This window comes from Ylistrum balloti, unplaced genomic scaffold (assembly GCF_031769215.1).
Source record: "Ylistrum balloti isolate Yb309-2 unplaced genomic scaffold, AGI_CSIRO_Ybal_v1 Utg370932, whole genome shotgun sequence".
Taxonomy (NCBI): domain Eukaryota; kingdom Metazoa; phylum Mollusca; class Bivalvia; order Pectinida; family Pectinidae; genus Ylistrum; species Ylistrum balloti.
This window is the reverse complement of record NW_026782527.1, coordinates 498,287-514,393: the sequence shown is the minus strand read 5'-3', so window position 1 is coordinate 514,393 and position 16,107 is coordinate 498,287. Positions and strand designations below refer to the sequence as shown.

Here is a 16,107-nt window from a genome sequence, read left to right as displayed (position 1 = left end):
TATTCCTTCAAACTTTAATATCCTCAGTATTCCTTCAAACTCTGGTATCCTCAGTATTCTCTCAAACTCTGGTATCCTCAGTATTCTCTCAAACTCTGGTATCCTCAGTATTCCTTCAAACTCTAATATCCTCAGTATTCCTTCAAACTCTGGTATCCTCAGTATTCTCTCAAACTCTGGTATCCTCAGTATTCCTTCAAACTCTGGTATCCTCAGTATTCCTTCAAACTCTGGTATCCTCAGTATTCTCTCAAACTCTGGTATCCTCAGTATTCCTTCAAACTCTGGTATCCTCAGTATTCCTTCAAACTCTGGTATCCTCAGTATTCCTTCAAACTCTGGTATCCTCAGTATTCAATCAAACTCTGGTATCCTCAGTATTCTCTCAAACTCTGGTATCCTCAGTATTCCTTCAAACTCTGGTATCCTCAGTATTCTCTCAAACTCTGGTATCCTCAGTATTCTCTCAAACTCTGGTATCCTCAGTATTCTCTCAAACTCTAATATCCTCAGTATTCCTTCAAACTCTGGTATCCTCAGTATTCTCTCAAACTCTGGTATCCTCAGTATTCCTTCAAACTCTGGTATCCTCAGTATTCTCTCAAACTCTGGTATCCTCAGTATTCTCTCAAACTCTGGTATCCTCAGTATTCCTTCAAACTTTAATATCCTCAGTATTCCTTCAAACTCTGGTATCCTCAGTATTCTCTCAAACTCTGGTATCCTCAGTATTCCTTCAAACTTTAATATCCTCAGTATTCCTTCAAACTCTGGTATCCTCAGTATTCTCTCAAACTCTGGTATCCTCAAACTCTGGTATCCTCAGTATTCCTTCAAACTCTGGTATCCTCAGTATTCCTTCAAACTCTGGTATCCTCAGTATTCTCTCAAACTCTGGTATCCTCAGTATTCCTTCAAACTCTGGTATCCTCAGTATTCCTTCAAACTCTGGTATCCTCAGTATTCTCTCAAACTCTGGTATCCTCAGTATTCCTTCAAACTCTAATATCCTCAGTATTCCTTCAAACTCTGATATCCTCAGTATTCCTTCAAACTCTGGTATCCTCAGTATTCCTTCAAACTCTGGTATCCTCAGTATTCTCTCAAACTCTGGTATCCTCAGTATTCCTTCAAACTCTGGTATCCTCAGTATTCTCTCAAACTCTGGTATCCTCAGTATTCTCTCAAACTCTGGTATCCTCAGTATTCTCTCAAACTCTAATATCCTCAGTATTCCTTCAAACTCTGGTATCCTCAGTATTCCTTCAAACTCTGGTATCCTCAGTATTCTCTCAAACTCTGGAATCCTCAGTATTCCTTCAAACTCTGGTATCCCCAGTATTCTCTCAAACTCTGGTATCCTCAGTATTCTCTCAAACTCTGGTATCCTCAGTATTCTCTCAAACTCTGGTATCCTCAGTATTCCTTCAAACTCTGGTATCCTCAGTATTCCTTCAAACTCTGGTATCCTCAGTATTCCTTCAAACTCTGGTATCCTCAGTATTCTCTCAAACTCTGGTATCCTCAGTATTCCTTCAAACTCTGATATCCTCAGTATTCAAACTCTCAAACTCTGGTATCCTCAGTATTCCTCAAACTCTGGTATCCTCAGTATTCCTTCAAACTCTGGTATCCTCAGTATTCCTTCAAACTCTGGTATCCTCAGTATTCTCTCAAACTCTGGTATCCTCAGTATTCTCTCAAACTCTGGTATCCTCAGTATTCTCTCAAACTCTGGTATCCTCAGTATTCTCTCAAACTCTGGTATCCTCAGTATTCCTTCAAACTCTGGTATCCTCAGTATTCTCTCAAACTCTGGTATCCTCAGTATTCCTTCAAACTCTGGTATCCTCAGTATTCTCTCAAACTCTGGTATCCTCAGTATTCCTTCAAACTCTGGTATCCTCAGTATTCCTTCAAACTCTGGTATCCTCAGTATTCTCTCAAACTCTGGTATCCTCAGTATTCCTTCAAACTCTGGTATCCTCAGTATTCTCTCAAACTCTGGTATCCTCAGTATTCTCTCAAACTCTGGTATCCTCAGTATTCTCTCAAACTCTGGTATCCTCAGTATTCCTTCAAACTCTGGTATCCTCAGTATTCCTTCAAACTCTGGTATCCTCAGTATTCTCTCAAACTCTGGTATCCTCAGTATTCTCTCAAACTCTGGTATCCTCAGTATTCTCTCAAACTCTGGTATCCTCAGTATTCTCTCAAACTCTGGTATCCTCAGTATTCCTTCAAACTCTGGTATCCTCAGTATTCCTTCAAACTCTGGTATCCTCAGTATTCTCTCAAACTCTGGTATCCTCAGTATTCCTTCAAACTCTGGTATCCTCAGTATTCCTTCAAACTCTGGTATCCTCAGTATTCTCTCAAACTCTGGTATCCTCAGTATTCCTTCAAACTCTGGTATCCTCAGTATTCCTTCAAACTCTGGTATCCTCAGTATTCCTTCAAACTCTGGTATCCTCAGTATTCTCTCAAACTCTGGTATCCTCAGTATTCCTTCAAACTCTGGTATCCTCAGTATTCCTTCAAACTCTGGTATCCTCAGTATTCCTTCAAACTCTGGTATCCTCAGTATTCTCTCAAACTCTGGTATCCTCAGTATTCCTTCAAACTCTGGTATCCTCAGTATTCCATCAAACTCTGGTATCCTCAGTATTCTCTCAAACTCTGGTATCCTCAGTATTCCTTCAAACTCTGGTATCCTCAGTATTCCTTCAAACTCTGGTATCCTCAGTATTCTCTCAAACTCTGGTATCCTCAGTATTCTCTCAAACTCTGGTATCCTCAGTATTCTCTCAAACTCTGGTATCCTCAGTATTCCTTCAAACTCTGGTATCCTCAGTATTCTCTCAAACTCTGGTATCCTCAGTATTCTCTCAAACTCTGGTATCCTCAGTATTCTCTCAAACTCTGGTATCCTCAGTATTCCTTCAAACTCTGGTATCCTCAGTATTCCTTCAAACTCTGGTATCCTCAGTATTCTCTCAAACTCTGGTATCCTCAGTATTCCTTCAAACTCTGGTATCCTCAGTATTCCTTCAAACTCTGGTATCCTCAGTATTCCTTCAAACTCTGGTATCCTCAGTATTCCTTCAAACTCTGGTATCCTCAGTATTCCTTCAAACTCTGGTATCCTCAGTATTCCTTCAAACTCTGGTATCCTCAGTATTCTCTCAAACTCTGGTATCCTCAGTATTCCTTCAAACTCTGGTATCCTCAGTATTCCTTCAAACTCTGGTATCCTCAGTATTCCTTCAAACTCTGGTATCCTCACTATTCCTTCAAACTCTGGTATCCTCAGTATTCTCTCAAACTCTGGTATCCTCAGTATTCCTTCAAACTTTAATATCCTCAGTATTCCTTCAAACTCTGGTATCCTCAGTATTCCTTCAAACTCTGGTATCCTCAGTATTCTCTCAAACTCTGGTATCCTCAGTATTCCTTCAAACTTTAATATCCTCAGTATTCCTTCAAACTCTGGTATCCTCAGTATTCTCTCAAACTCTGGTATCCTCAGTATTCCTTCAAACTCTGGTATCCTCAGTATTCTCTCAAACTCTGGTATCCTCAGTATTCCTTCAAACTCTGGTATCCTCAGTATTCTCTCAAACTCTGGTATCCTCAGTATTCCTTCAAACTCTGGTATCCTCAGTATTCTCTCTGGTATCCTCAAACTCTGGTATCCTCAGTATTCCTTCAAACTCTGGTATCCTCAGTATTCCTTCAAACTCTGGTATCCTCAGTATTCCTTCAAACTCTGGTATCCTCAGTATTCTCTCAAACTCTGGTATCCTCAGTATTCCTTCAAACTTTAATATCCTCAGTATTCCTTCAAACTCTGGTATCCTCAGTATTCTCTCAAACTCTTGTATCCTCAGTATTCCTTCAAACTTTAATATCCTCAGTATTCCTTCAAACTCTGGTATCCTCAGTATTCCTTCAAACTCTGGTATCCTCAGTATTCCTTCAAACTCTGGTATCCTCAGTATTCCTTCAAACTCTGGTATCCTCAGTATTCCTTCAAACTCTGGTATCCTCAGTATTCCTTCAAACTCTGGTATCCTCAGTATTCCTTCAAACTCTGGTATCCTCAGTATTCCTTCAAACTCTGGTATCCTCAGTATTCCTTCAAACTCTGGTATCCTCAGTATTCTCTCAAACTCTGGTATCCTCAGTATTCTCTCAAACTCTGGTATCCTCAGTATTCCTTCAAACTCTGGTATCCTCAGTATTCCTTCAAACTCTGGTATCCTCAGTATTCTTCAAACTCTGGTATCCTCAGTATTCCTTCAAACTCTGGTATCCTCAGTATTCCATCAAACTCTGGTATCCTCAGTATTCCTTCAAACTCTGGTATCCTCAGTATTCTCTCAAACTCTGGTATCCTCAGTATTCCTTCAAACTCTGGTATCCTCAGTATTCCTTCAAACTCTGGTATCCTCAGTATTCCTTCAAACTCTGGTATCCTCAGTATTCTCTCAAACTCTGGTATCCTCAGTATTCTCTCAAACTCTGGTATCCTCAGTATTCTCTCAAACTCTGGTATCCTCAGTATTCCTTCAAACTCTGGTATCCTCAGTATTCTCTCAAACTCTGGTATCCTCAGTATTCTCTCAAACTCTGGTATCCTCAGTATTCTCTCAAACTCTGGTATCCTCAGTATTCTCTCAAACTCTGGTATCCTCAGTATTCTCTCAAACTCTGGTATCCTCAGTATTCTCTCAAACTCTGGTATCCTCAGTATTCCTTCAAACTCTGGTATCCTCAGTATTCCTTCAAACTCTGGTATCCTCAGTATTCCTTCAAACTCTGGTATCCTCAGTATTCCTTCAAACTCTGGTATCCTCAGTATTCCTTCAAACTCTGGTATCCTCAGTATTCCTTCAAACTCTGGTATCCTCAGTATTCCTTCAAACTCTGGTATCCTCAGTATTCCTTCAAACTCTGGTATCCTCAGTATTCTCTCAAACTCTGGTATCCTCAGTATTCCTTCAAACTCTGGTATCCTCACTATTCCTTCAAACTCTGGTATCCTCAGTATTCTCTCAAACTCTGGTATCCTCAGTATTCCTTCAAACTTTAATATCCTCAGTATTCCTTCAAACTCTGGTATCCTCAGTATTCCTTCAAACTCTGGTATCCTCAGTATTCTCTCAAACTCTGGTATCCTCAGTATTCCTTCAAACTTTAATATCCTCAGTATTCCTTCAAACTCTGGTATCCTCAGTATTCTCTCAAACTCTGGTATCCTCAGTATTCCTTCAAACTCTGGTATCCTCAGTATTCTCTCAAACTCTGGTATCCTCAGTATTCCTTCAAACTCTGGTATCCTCAGTATTCTCTCAAACTCTGGTATCCTCAGTATTCCTTCAAACTCTGGTATCCTCAGTATTCTCTCAAACTCTGGTATCCTCAGTATTCTCTCAAACTCTGGTATCCTCAGTATTCCTTCAAACTCTGGTATCCTCAGTATTCCTTCAAACTCTGGTATCCTCAGTATTCTCTCAAACTCTGGTATCCTCAGTATTCCTTCAAACTTTAATATCCTCAGTATTCCTTCAAACTCTGGTATCCTCAGTATTCTCTCAAACTCTGGTATCCTCAGTATTCCTTCAAACTTTAATATCCTCAGTATTCCTTCAAACTCTGGTATCCTCAGTATTCTCTCAAACTCTGGTATCCTCAGTATTCCTTCAAACTCTGGTATCCTCAGTATTCTCTCAAACTCTGGTATCCTCAGTATTTCTTCAAACTCTGGTATCCTCAGTATTCTCTCAAACTCTGGTATCCTCAGTATTCTCTCAAACTCTGGTATCCTCAGTATTCCTTCAAACTTTAATATCCTCAGTATTCCTTCAAACTCTGGTATCCTCAGTATTCTCTCAAACTCTGGTATCCTCAGTATTCCTTCAAACTTTAATATCCTCAGTATTCCTTCAAACTCTGGTATCCTCAGTATTCTCTCAAACTCTGGTATCCTCAGTATTCTCTCAAACTCTGGTATCCTCAGTATTCCTTCAAACTTTAATATCCTCAGTATTCCTTCAAACTCTGGTATCCTCAGTATTCTCTCAAACTCTGGTATCCTCAGTATTCCTTCAAACTCTGGTATCCTCAGTATTCCTTCAAACTCTGGTATCCTCAGTATTCTCTCAAACTCTGGTATCCTCAGTATTCCTTCAAACTCTGGTATCCTCAGTATTCCTTCAAACTCTGATATCCTCAGTATTCCTTCAAACTCTGGTATCCTCAGTATTCCTTCAAACTCTGGTATCCTCAGTATTCTCTCAAACTCTGGTATCCTCAGTATTCCTTCAAACTCTGGTATCCTCAGTATTCTCTCAAACTCTGGTATCCTCAGTATTCTCTCAAACTCTGGTATCCTCAGTATTCTCTCAAACTCTAATATCCTCAGTATTCCTTCAAACTCTGGTATCCTCAGTATTCTCTCAAACTCTGGTATCCTCAGTATTCCTTCAAACTCTGGTATCCTCAGTATTCTCTCAAACTCTGGTATCCTCAGTATTCTCTCAAACTCTGGTATCCTCAGTATTCCTTCAAACTTTAATATCCTCAGTATTCCTTCAAACTCTGGTATCCTCAGTATTCTCTCAAACTCTGGTATCCTCAGTATTCCTTCAAACTTTAATATCCTCAGTATTCCTTCAAACTCTGGTATCCTCAGTATTCTCTCAAACTCTGGTATCCTCAGTATTCTCTCAAACTCTGGTATCCTCAGTATTCCTTCAAACTTTAATATCCTCAGTATTCCTTCAAACTCTGGTATCCTCAGTATTCTCTCAAACTCTGGTATCCTCAGTATTCCTTCAAACTCTGGTATCCTCAGTATTCCTTCAAACTCTGGTATCCTCAGTATTCTCTCAAACTCTGGTATCCTCAGTATTCCTTCAAACTCTGGTATCCTCAGTATTCCTTCAAACTCTGATATCCTCAGTATTCCTTCAAACTCTGGTATCCTCAGTATTCCTTCAAACTCTGGTATCCTCAGTATTCTCTCAAACTCTGGTATCCTCAGTATTCCTTCAAACTCTGGTATCCTCAGTATTCTCTCAAACTCTGGTATCCTCAGTATTCTCTCAAACTCTGGTATCCTCAGTATTCTCTCAAACTCTAATATCCTCAGTATTCCTTCAAACTCTGGTATCCTCAGTATTCCTTCAAACTCTGGTATCCTCAGTATTCTCTCAAACTCTGGAATCCTCAGTATTCCTTCAAACTCTGGTATCCCCAGTATTCTCTCAAACTCTGGTATCCTCAGTATTCTCTCAAACTCTGGTATCCTCAGTATTCTCTCAAACTCTAATATCCTCAGTATTCCTTCAAACTCTGGTATCCTCAGTATTCCTTCAAACTCTGGTATCCTCAGTATTCCTTCAAACTCTGGTATCCTCAGTATTCTCTCAAACTCTGGTATCCTCAGTATTCCTTCAAACTCTGATATCCTCAGTATTCTCTCAAACTCTGGTATCCTCAGTATTCTCTCAAACTCTGGTATCCTCAGTATTCCTTCAAACTCTGGTATCCTCAGTATTCCTTCAAACTCTGGTATCCTCAGTATTCCTTCAAACTCTGGTATCCTCAGTATTCTCTCAAACTCTGGTATCCTCAGTATTCTCTCAAACTCTGGTATCCTCAGTATTCTCTCAAACTCTGGTATCCTCAGTATTCCTTCAAACTCTGGTATCCTCAGTATTCCTTCAAACTCTGGTATCCTCAGTATTCTCTCAAACTCTGGTATCCTCAGTATTCCTTCAAACTCTGGTATCCTCAGTATTCCTTCAAACTCTGGTATCCTCAGTATTCTCTCAAACTCTGGTATCCTCAGTATTCCTTCAAACTCTGGTATCCTCAGTATTCTCTCAAACTCTGGTATCCTCAGTATTCTCTCAAACTCTGGTATCCTCAGTATTCTCTCAAACTCTGGTATCCTCAGTATTCCTTCAAACTCTGGTATCCTCAGTATTCCTTCAAACTCTGGTATCCTCAGTATTCTCTCAAACTCTGGTATCCTCAGTATTCTCTCAAACTCTGGTATCCTCAGTATTCTCTCAAACTCTGGTATCCTCAGTATTCTCTCAAACTCTGGTATCCTCAGTATTCCTTCAAACTCTGGTATCCTCAGTATTCCTTCAAACTCTGGTATCCTCAGTATTCTCTCAAACTCTGGTATCCTCAGTATTCCTTCAAACTCTGGTATCCTCAGTATTCCTTCAAACTCTGGTATCCTCAGTATTCTCTCAAACTCTGGTATCCTCAGTATTCCTTCAAACTCTGGTATCCTCAGTATTCCTTCAAACTCTGGTATCCTCAGTATTCCTTCAAACTCTGGTATCCTCAGTATTCTCTCAAACTCTGGTATCCTCAGTATTCCTTCAAACTCTGGTATCCTCAGTATTCCTTCAAACTCTGGTATCCTCAGTATTCTCTCAAACTCTGGTATCCTCAGTATTCCTTCAAACTCTGGTATCCTCAGTATTCCATCAAACTCTGGTATCCTCAGTATTCTCTCAAACTCTGGTATCCTCAGTATTCCTTCAAACTCTGGTATCCTCAGTATTCCTTCAAACTCTGGTATCCTCAGTATTCTCTCAAACTCTGGTATCCTCAGTATTCTCTCAAACTCTGGTATCCTCAGTATTCTCTCAAACTCTGGTATCCTCAGTATTCTCTCAAACTCTGGTATCCTCAGTATTCCTTCAAACTCTGGTATCCTCAGTATTCTCTCAAACTCTGGTATCCTCAGTATTCTCTCAAACTCTGGTATCCTCAGTATTCTCTCAAACTCTGGTATCCTCAGTATTCCTTCAAACTCTGGTATCCTCAGTATTCCTTCAAACTCTGGTATCCTCAGTATTCTCTCAAACTCTGGTATCCTCAGTATTCCTTCAAACTCTGGTATCCTCAGTATTCCTTCAAACTCTGGTATCCTCAGTATTCCTTCAAACTCTGGTATCCTCAGTATTCCTTCAAACTCTGGTATCCTCAGTATTCCTTCAAACTCTGGTATCCTCAGTATTCTCTCAAACTCTGGTATCCTCAGTATTCCTTCAAACTCTGGTATCCTCAGTATTCCTTCAAACTCTGGTATCCTCAGTATTCCTTCAAACTCTGGTATCCTCAGTATTCCTTCAAACTCTGGTATCCTCAGTATTCTCTCAAACTCTGGTATCCTCAGTATTCCTTCAAACTCTGGTATCCTCAGTATTCCTTCAAACTCTGGTATCCTCAGTATTCTCTCAAACTCTGGTATCCTCAGTATTCCTTCAAACTCTGGTATCCTCAGTATTCCTTCAAACTCTGGTATCCTCAGTATTCCTTCAAACTCTGGTATCCTCAGTATTCCTTCAAACTCTGGTATCCTCAGTATTCTCTCAAACTCTGGTATCCTCAGTATTCTCTCAAACTCTTGTATCCTCAGTATTCCTTCAAACTCTGGTATCCTCAGTATTCCTTCAAACTCTGGTATCCTCAGTATTCTCTCAAACTCTGGTATCCTCAGTATTCTCTCAAACTCTGGTATCCTCAGTATTCTCTCAAACTCTGGTATCCTCAGTATTCCTTCAAACTCTGGTATCCTCAGTATTCCTTCAAACTCTGGTATCCTCAGTATTCTCTCAAACTCTTGTATCCTCAGTATTCCTTCAAACTCTGGTATCCTCAGTATTCCTTCAAACTCTGGTATCCTCAGTATTCCTTCAAACTCTGGTATCCTCAGTATTCTCTCACACTCTGGTATCCTCAGTATTCCTTCAAACTCTAGTATCCTCAGTATTCCATCAGACTCTAGAGGTACCAGTATCCTGTCAACTTCTAGTAGTCACAATATCCTGTCAAACTATGATACCCTCAGTATTCAGTGAAACACTTAACTTCAGTATACCACCAAAATCTGATAGATTCAACAACTTTGTAAAACTGTAGCAGCATCAATATTCAAAGTCTCAGTATTCTATGAAAATCTAGTAGTTTCATTATTTTGTGAAAGTCTCGTAGGCTCAGTACTCCTTGAAACTCTAATAGTTTCAGCATTCTGTCAAACTCTAGTAGCCTCAATATCTAGAAATCTATTCTCTTCTACAAGTAATCAAACCACTGCCAACAAGTTCCCAGCCTGTCGCTCTACCGACTCATCCAAAGATAACAACAGAAAACATATCACCAACATTGACCTACCTCCATTGCCCCACAGGATTTTACAGGGTATAACATGATTCCTGTAAGTCTTTTTGTGTGTTCATCACAGCTTTCTAAGATATGAACCTTTTCCAAAGGTGACAGTGACAGACTCTCTGATTGGTCATATTGTTTATGTAATACTGTTTCCAAAACCTCTTCTGATCGGCAGTCTTTAAATTCTTCCTCTGATGAGAAACCAGACTCTGAGTTGTCAAAACATGATGGCTGTCTGTTCGCTTCTGATTCTGAATGGGACAAATGATCAGAATGGAAATCTTGCAGGGACATATTCAGGAAATTAAACTTTTCTCCAGATTTTTCTAGAAAGCATTCAGTTATGAAATTCAAACAGATCTGTGCATCCTTGAGAATGGATGGGTATCCAAAAGAAATCCGGACCGACCCTGTGGGAATTCCCTCAATCAGATCTCTACTGTCCCCACAACTGTGGCCCGCCTACAAAAGGGAGATAATCATTTTACAAAAGTTTGTTTCATCATGAATAAATAATTTTGAAACATAACTTGGTTATATTTACTCATTTGATATTATACACTAAGCAGACTGTTTACAATAAATGGAATAAAATCTAAAAAAAAGAAAAAAGGAAAGTCTTATTCAGGAATTCCATGAAAATGCATTCTTTTTGCTTTAAAGTTTTGCTACAATGACAAAATTTTGAACCTACGAAAAAAGTAGGACAGTATTTCAGTATTCAATCACAAGTGTTGTTGAAGATAATCTCATGCATATTTGTGATTCGGATATACTACAAAAAAAACTGCATCATACACCAACATTTCATGCCTGTAATCTAAATTTGACCTAGACTCATAGAGACTCTCGTTAAAGTAGTGTGTACCTGAAAATTATCTTTAACCTGCTTTGATGACAAATGAAGGTACTTTTGACAGGCTCCAATGTTACAGAAACAGCCAGTCCTCAGATGTATGTTGTATAACTGTGCCATCTTATCTACCTGGAGGGAGCAAAGAATTATCATAAATTACAACAGGTAATAAAATAATAAAAAGTACAAAGACATTTTAATCATGTTAAATTACGACAGGTATGCCAGCTGATTAACAGAGATTGAAACAGAAAATCAGCATTATTATTCTTTGAAAAGTCCTGACAGCTCACATATTATCTCTCACTCAAAGGCAGGGGGATGGGCTTATTACAGGACAAATGTATTTGTAGGTAAATTCTCTAGCTATTGGTTAATCTATGATTACCTCTGCAAAGCCTACGTAATCTCCATTAGCTCGTCTCAGATTAAAGTTGATTATTGGCCCCTGAGTTTGAATGTCATCGAACTTGTTGTCACAGTAAATTTCAGCCACTGGACGTCCATTACCATGGTGTAACGATGAAAGATTGTGATGGAAATATTGTGCAATGGTAAAAGTATGCTGGGAAATCCTCTCAATACCCCCTGGTGTTGAAATAAAAAATACCAAGATATATTAACAAGAGATCCCTGAGGGAACTTGGCACCCAAGATTGTTTGATCTTTATTTATTCTTTGAAAGTTCTATCTTTTCCCTTTCTTTTCTTGTCTCTTCTCTGTTTTTGCTCTTAATGGCAAAAAATTTGAACATTAATCCTCTGCAGAAATAGCAATAATAATCTTTAACTGCCAAATTCAAGACAGTAACCTGGTCCCTGGATGGCTGTCTGTCAGCCATTTTGTTTTTCTAGTCAGTTCTAAAATAAAACTGGCACAACTAAGGATCAAGGGAAACAAACACAACAAATTTGAGAAAGACCTATGTAGCAGTTCTTAAGTAAAAGCAATAAAACATTTTCAAAATCAAAATCCAAGATGGCTGCCTGTTGGCCATTTTGTTTCTCTGATCATTCCCAAAATCAAACTGGCACAATTAGGGGCCAAGGGGAACCAACACATTATATTTGAGAGAGATCCATTCAACACTTCTCAAGAAATAGCAATAACAATCTTTACTAGGCAAAATCCTAGATGGTTGCCTGTCAGCCATATTGTTTCTCTGATCAGATTTGAATTCAAACTAAGGATTGAGGGAAACCTATACATGAAATTTGAGAAAGATCCAACTTGTTCTTCTCAAGAAAAAGCAATAACAAAAATGGTTCACGAAAGGACAGAGGGACAGGCAATCATGGTGGGATAACAAATTTGAGAAATGCTTTATAAAAGAAATGCTGAAATGTTGAAAAAGTTGCATCATATTTTTTTTAAATTGTAAAATATAATGTAAGTCTGAATTGTTTGTGCATTAGGGGAAAAATAACTTAAGGGAAAAAAATCTGGGAAAAAAAAACCGCAAACAAACGAAGGAAGCTACAAAGAGATATGAAACAATGACAGGTCTTTTGTAAAATACAAGAGTTATCTCTCTTATGTCACAGAACAATTTTGACTACATGATGGATTTGATATGAATTCTTCGTCAAAAAGCAGTTAAGATGCAGAAGTAAGCGATTTAAGTCCTTATAATGTCAATGGTAAGATGTTGGGTGGAGAGGGGACTAAATATTTGAAGAAAAGCAATCTTAAATTTCCGAAATTAAAATATGTTTTATTGAGGATATAAGCCCTAAGGATAAAATTAACAAGAACTAACAAGCTAAGTTAGGGGACCATAATGGTAGAGCAGGGGTCCTGTCAGTAAAACACAAAACCATCAATGTGAGGGTGGGGGGCTGTAATGGTAGGGTGGGGGTCCTGTCAGTAAAACACAAAACCATCAATGTGAGGGTGGGGGGCTGTAATGGTAGGTGGGGGTCCTGTCAGTAAAACACAAAGCCCATCAATGTGAGGGTAGGGGGCTGTAATGGTAGGGTGGGGGTCCTGTCAGTAATACACAAAACCATCAATGTGAGGGTGGGGGGCTGTAATGGTAGGGTGGGGGTCCTGTCAGTAAAACACAAAACCATCGATGTGAGGGGGGGGGGCTGTAATGGTAGGGTGGGGGTCCTGTCAGTAATACACAAAACCATCAATGTGAGGGTGGGGGGCTGTAATGGTAGGGTGGGGGTCCTGTCAGTAAAACACAAAACCATCGATGTGAGGGTGGGGGGCTGTAATGGTAGGGTGGGGGTCCTGTCAGTAATACACAAAACCATCAATGTGAGGGTAGGGGGCTGTAATGGTAGGGTGGGGGTCCTGTCAGTAATACACAAAACCATCAATGTGAGGGTAGGGGGCTGTAATGGTAGGGTGGGGGTCCTGTCAGTAATACACAAAACCATCAATGTGAGGGTAGGGGGCTGTAATGGTAGGGTGGGGGTCCTGTCAGTAATACAAAAAACCATCAATGTGAGGGTAGGGGGCTGTAATGGTAGGGCGGGGGTCCTGTCAGTAATACACAAAACCATCAATGTGAGGGTGGGGGGCTGTAATGGTAGGGTGGGGGTCCTGTCAGTAATACACAAAACCATCAATGTGAGGGTGGGGGGCTGTAATGGTAGGGTGGGGGTCCTGTCAGTAATACACAAAACCATCAATGTGAGGGTAGAAGCCAAAATGGAAGGGTTAGGTCCTATCATTAAAATTAAAAAGATAACAACTTGATTTCTGAGAATATTATACTGTAAATGAGTGGAATTTCCCTTTTTAAGAAATATCTTTTGAAAACATAACTTAGATAGGCAAGCAAAAGTGTAGAATTACTTAAACCCAGGTGTACATTTCAACACTTTTAAAACAAACAGTAAAACATTTTTTTTAGGACCCAAGGTAGCCCCTTGTCCTTAAACAGATTACATGTATATTTTTCAGGTAACTTGTCATATCAGCAACATCTATACTGACATGAACAATGACATGCTGAGTGTATCTTAAATAAATCATGTGCTCAACTACACCTCAGTTAATTAATGGTCACAATGATTAAAAATTTTTAAAAAGTTGAAAGTAAATTGAAAGAAGATATGAAGCTAATTTATATGCAAGTGTTAAAATCTGAAAATGAAAACAAATTTCCAATGAGGTTTTAAACAGACAAATGAATCTTCCCCAAAACAAAGGGAAATGTGACACATTTAACAGGAAGGACATAAATATTTCAGAAACAGAAATTAAAACATCATTAATTCCAAGGACAAGAAATAATTGAACCAGCGTTTCAAATCAACACATGTTTGATTGAATAAAAGGATCCATTACACCAGGGAATTCCAATGCACCAATCACAAAAGTTCAATTGTTTTAAAAATTCAAATTAAAGTATTATCAATTTCAAGGCCGAATATAATTGGACAATAACTACAAATTAAGTTGTCTTTGATTGCAGGAAACAATTCATTTCACAAGAAAAATTTAATGCATCTGAGAATTGCAAAGGAACAATCTTTTAGAAAAAAGTCTGAAAAGAAATGGCAATAATTTTATAAATCATTACACAAATCCTGTTGGCTAAAATTATCGCTAATTAAGACTAATTAAGACCATATGACATTTTTTCAATTGGTAAAGATATAAAAAGATAATCTTATCTCATACAAAAGGAACCTGTGTCATTATGGAACTTATGTACTTATGTGAATTACTGAGGAAAGAATGTTGTGCTGATGATAATGAACTTAGAAGTCTTTTCTCTTAATTTGATAATTTAATCATACCAATCAAACTAGGTGTTGGTCAGATGAGAAGAGGTTTAAGAATTCATTCTAACGAAAATTTCTTGACACCTCTAAAGCTTGGAAAGTGCTAATTTTTGCTCAGTGATACAGCGTGTTAATTGTCTGTTCTTGGTGATAATTTCCTGTGTTGTATACATTAGCACCAATCCCAGTCTGTTCGTATCTCTTCTCTTAAGTTATGTTGTATGGTAATAAATTATCTATATGAGAGGTGAGACTATGAATGTCAGCATCTCTTTAACAACAGAATATAGAAATTCAATGTTGTCGTTAAGGTATTTTTCTTTTGGGTATTCATCTATTTGTTTATCTGATGGGTGTTTGTGTTTATCTGAGGTGAATTTGTGTTTATCTGAGGTGAATTTGTGTTTCTGTGATTGGCGTTTGTTTGATGAGTGTTTTGTGTTTTTCTGAGGTGAATTTGTGTTTATCTGAGGTGAATTTGTGTTTTTCTGAGGTGAATTTGTGTTTCTGTGATTGGCATTTGTTTGATGAGGGTTTTGTGTTTTTCTGAGGTGAATTTGTGTTTATCTGAGGTGAATTTGTGTTTATCTGAGGTGAATTTGTGTTTTTCTGAGGTGAATTTGTGTTTATCTGAGGTGAATTTGTGTTTCTGTGATTGGCGTTTGTTTGATGAGGGTTTTGTGTTTTTCTGAGGTGAATTTGTGTTTATCTGAGGTGAATTTGTGTTTATCTGAGGTGAATTTGTGTTTATCTGAGGTGAATTTGTGTTTATCTGAAGTGAATTTGTGTTTTATCTGAAGTGAATTTGTGTTTATCTGAGGTGAATTTGTGTTTTATCTGAGGTGAATTTGTGTTTATCTGAGGTGAATTTGTGTTTATCTGAGATGAATTTGTGTTTATCTGAGGTGAATTTGTGTTTATCTGAGGTGAATTTGTGTTTATCTGAGGTGAATTTGTGTTTTATCTGAGGTGAATTTGTGTTTATCTGAGGTGAATTTGTGTTTAATTGAGGTGAATTTGTGTTTATCTGAGGTGAATTTGTGTTTATCTGAGGTGAATTTGTGTTTATCTGAGGTGAATTTGTGTTTATCTGAGGTGAATTTGTGTTTATCTGAGGTGAATTTGTGTTTAATCTGAGGTGAATTTGTGTTTATCTGAGGTGAATTTGTGTTTCTGTGATTTGCGTTTGTTTGATGAGGGTTTGTGTTTATCTGACGGGTGCCTGTTTGTTTGATGTGATTTTATTTGTTAGTCTGATGAGTGTTTGTCCAACTCTTTGTCTAAAATACATCAAAATAACATTAT

General features: G+C 38.4%; 1 protein-coding gene across 1 annotated transcript in view; it reads right to left on the bottom strand.

Moving 5' to 3' along the window:
- Positions 1 to 10,206: 10,206 nt before the first annotated feature.
- Positions 10,207 to 16,107, bottom strand: part of LOC132559554 (molybdenum cofactor sulfurase-like) — a gene marked incomplete at its 3' end in the record, with an annotated part of 41,284 nt that continues 35,383 nt past the window's right edge. The window contains exons 6-8 of the mRNA XM_060224181.1: positions 11,448 to 11,647; positions 11,072 to 11,188; positions 10,207 to 10,665 (exon numbers count right to left, since the gene is read on the bottom strand). Of these exons, the coding sequence (XP_060080164.1) occupies positions 10,207 to 10,665; positions 11,072 to 11,188; positions 11,448 to 11,647 (776 nt within the window). The remainder of the gene's footprint in view (positions 10,666 to 11,071; positions 11,189 to 11,447; positions 11,648 to 16,107) is intronic.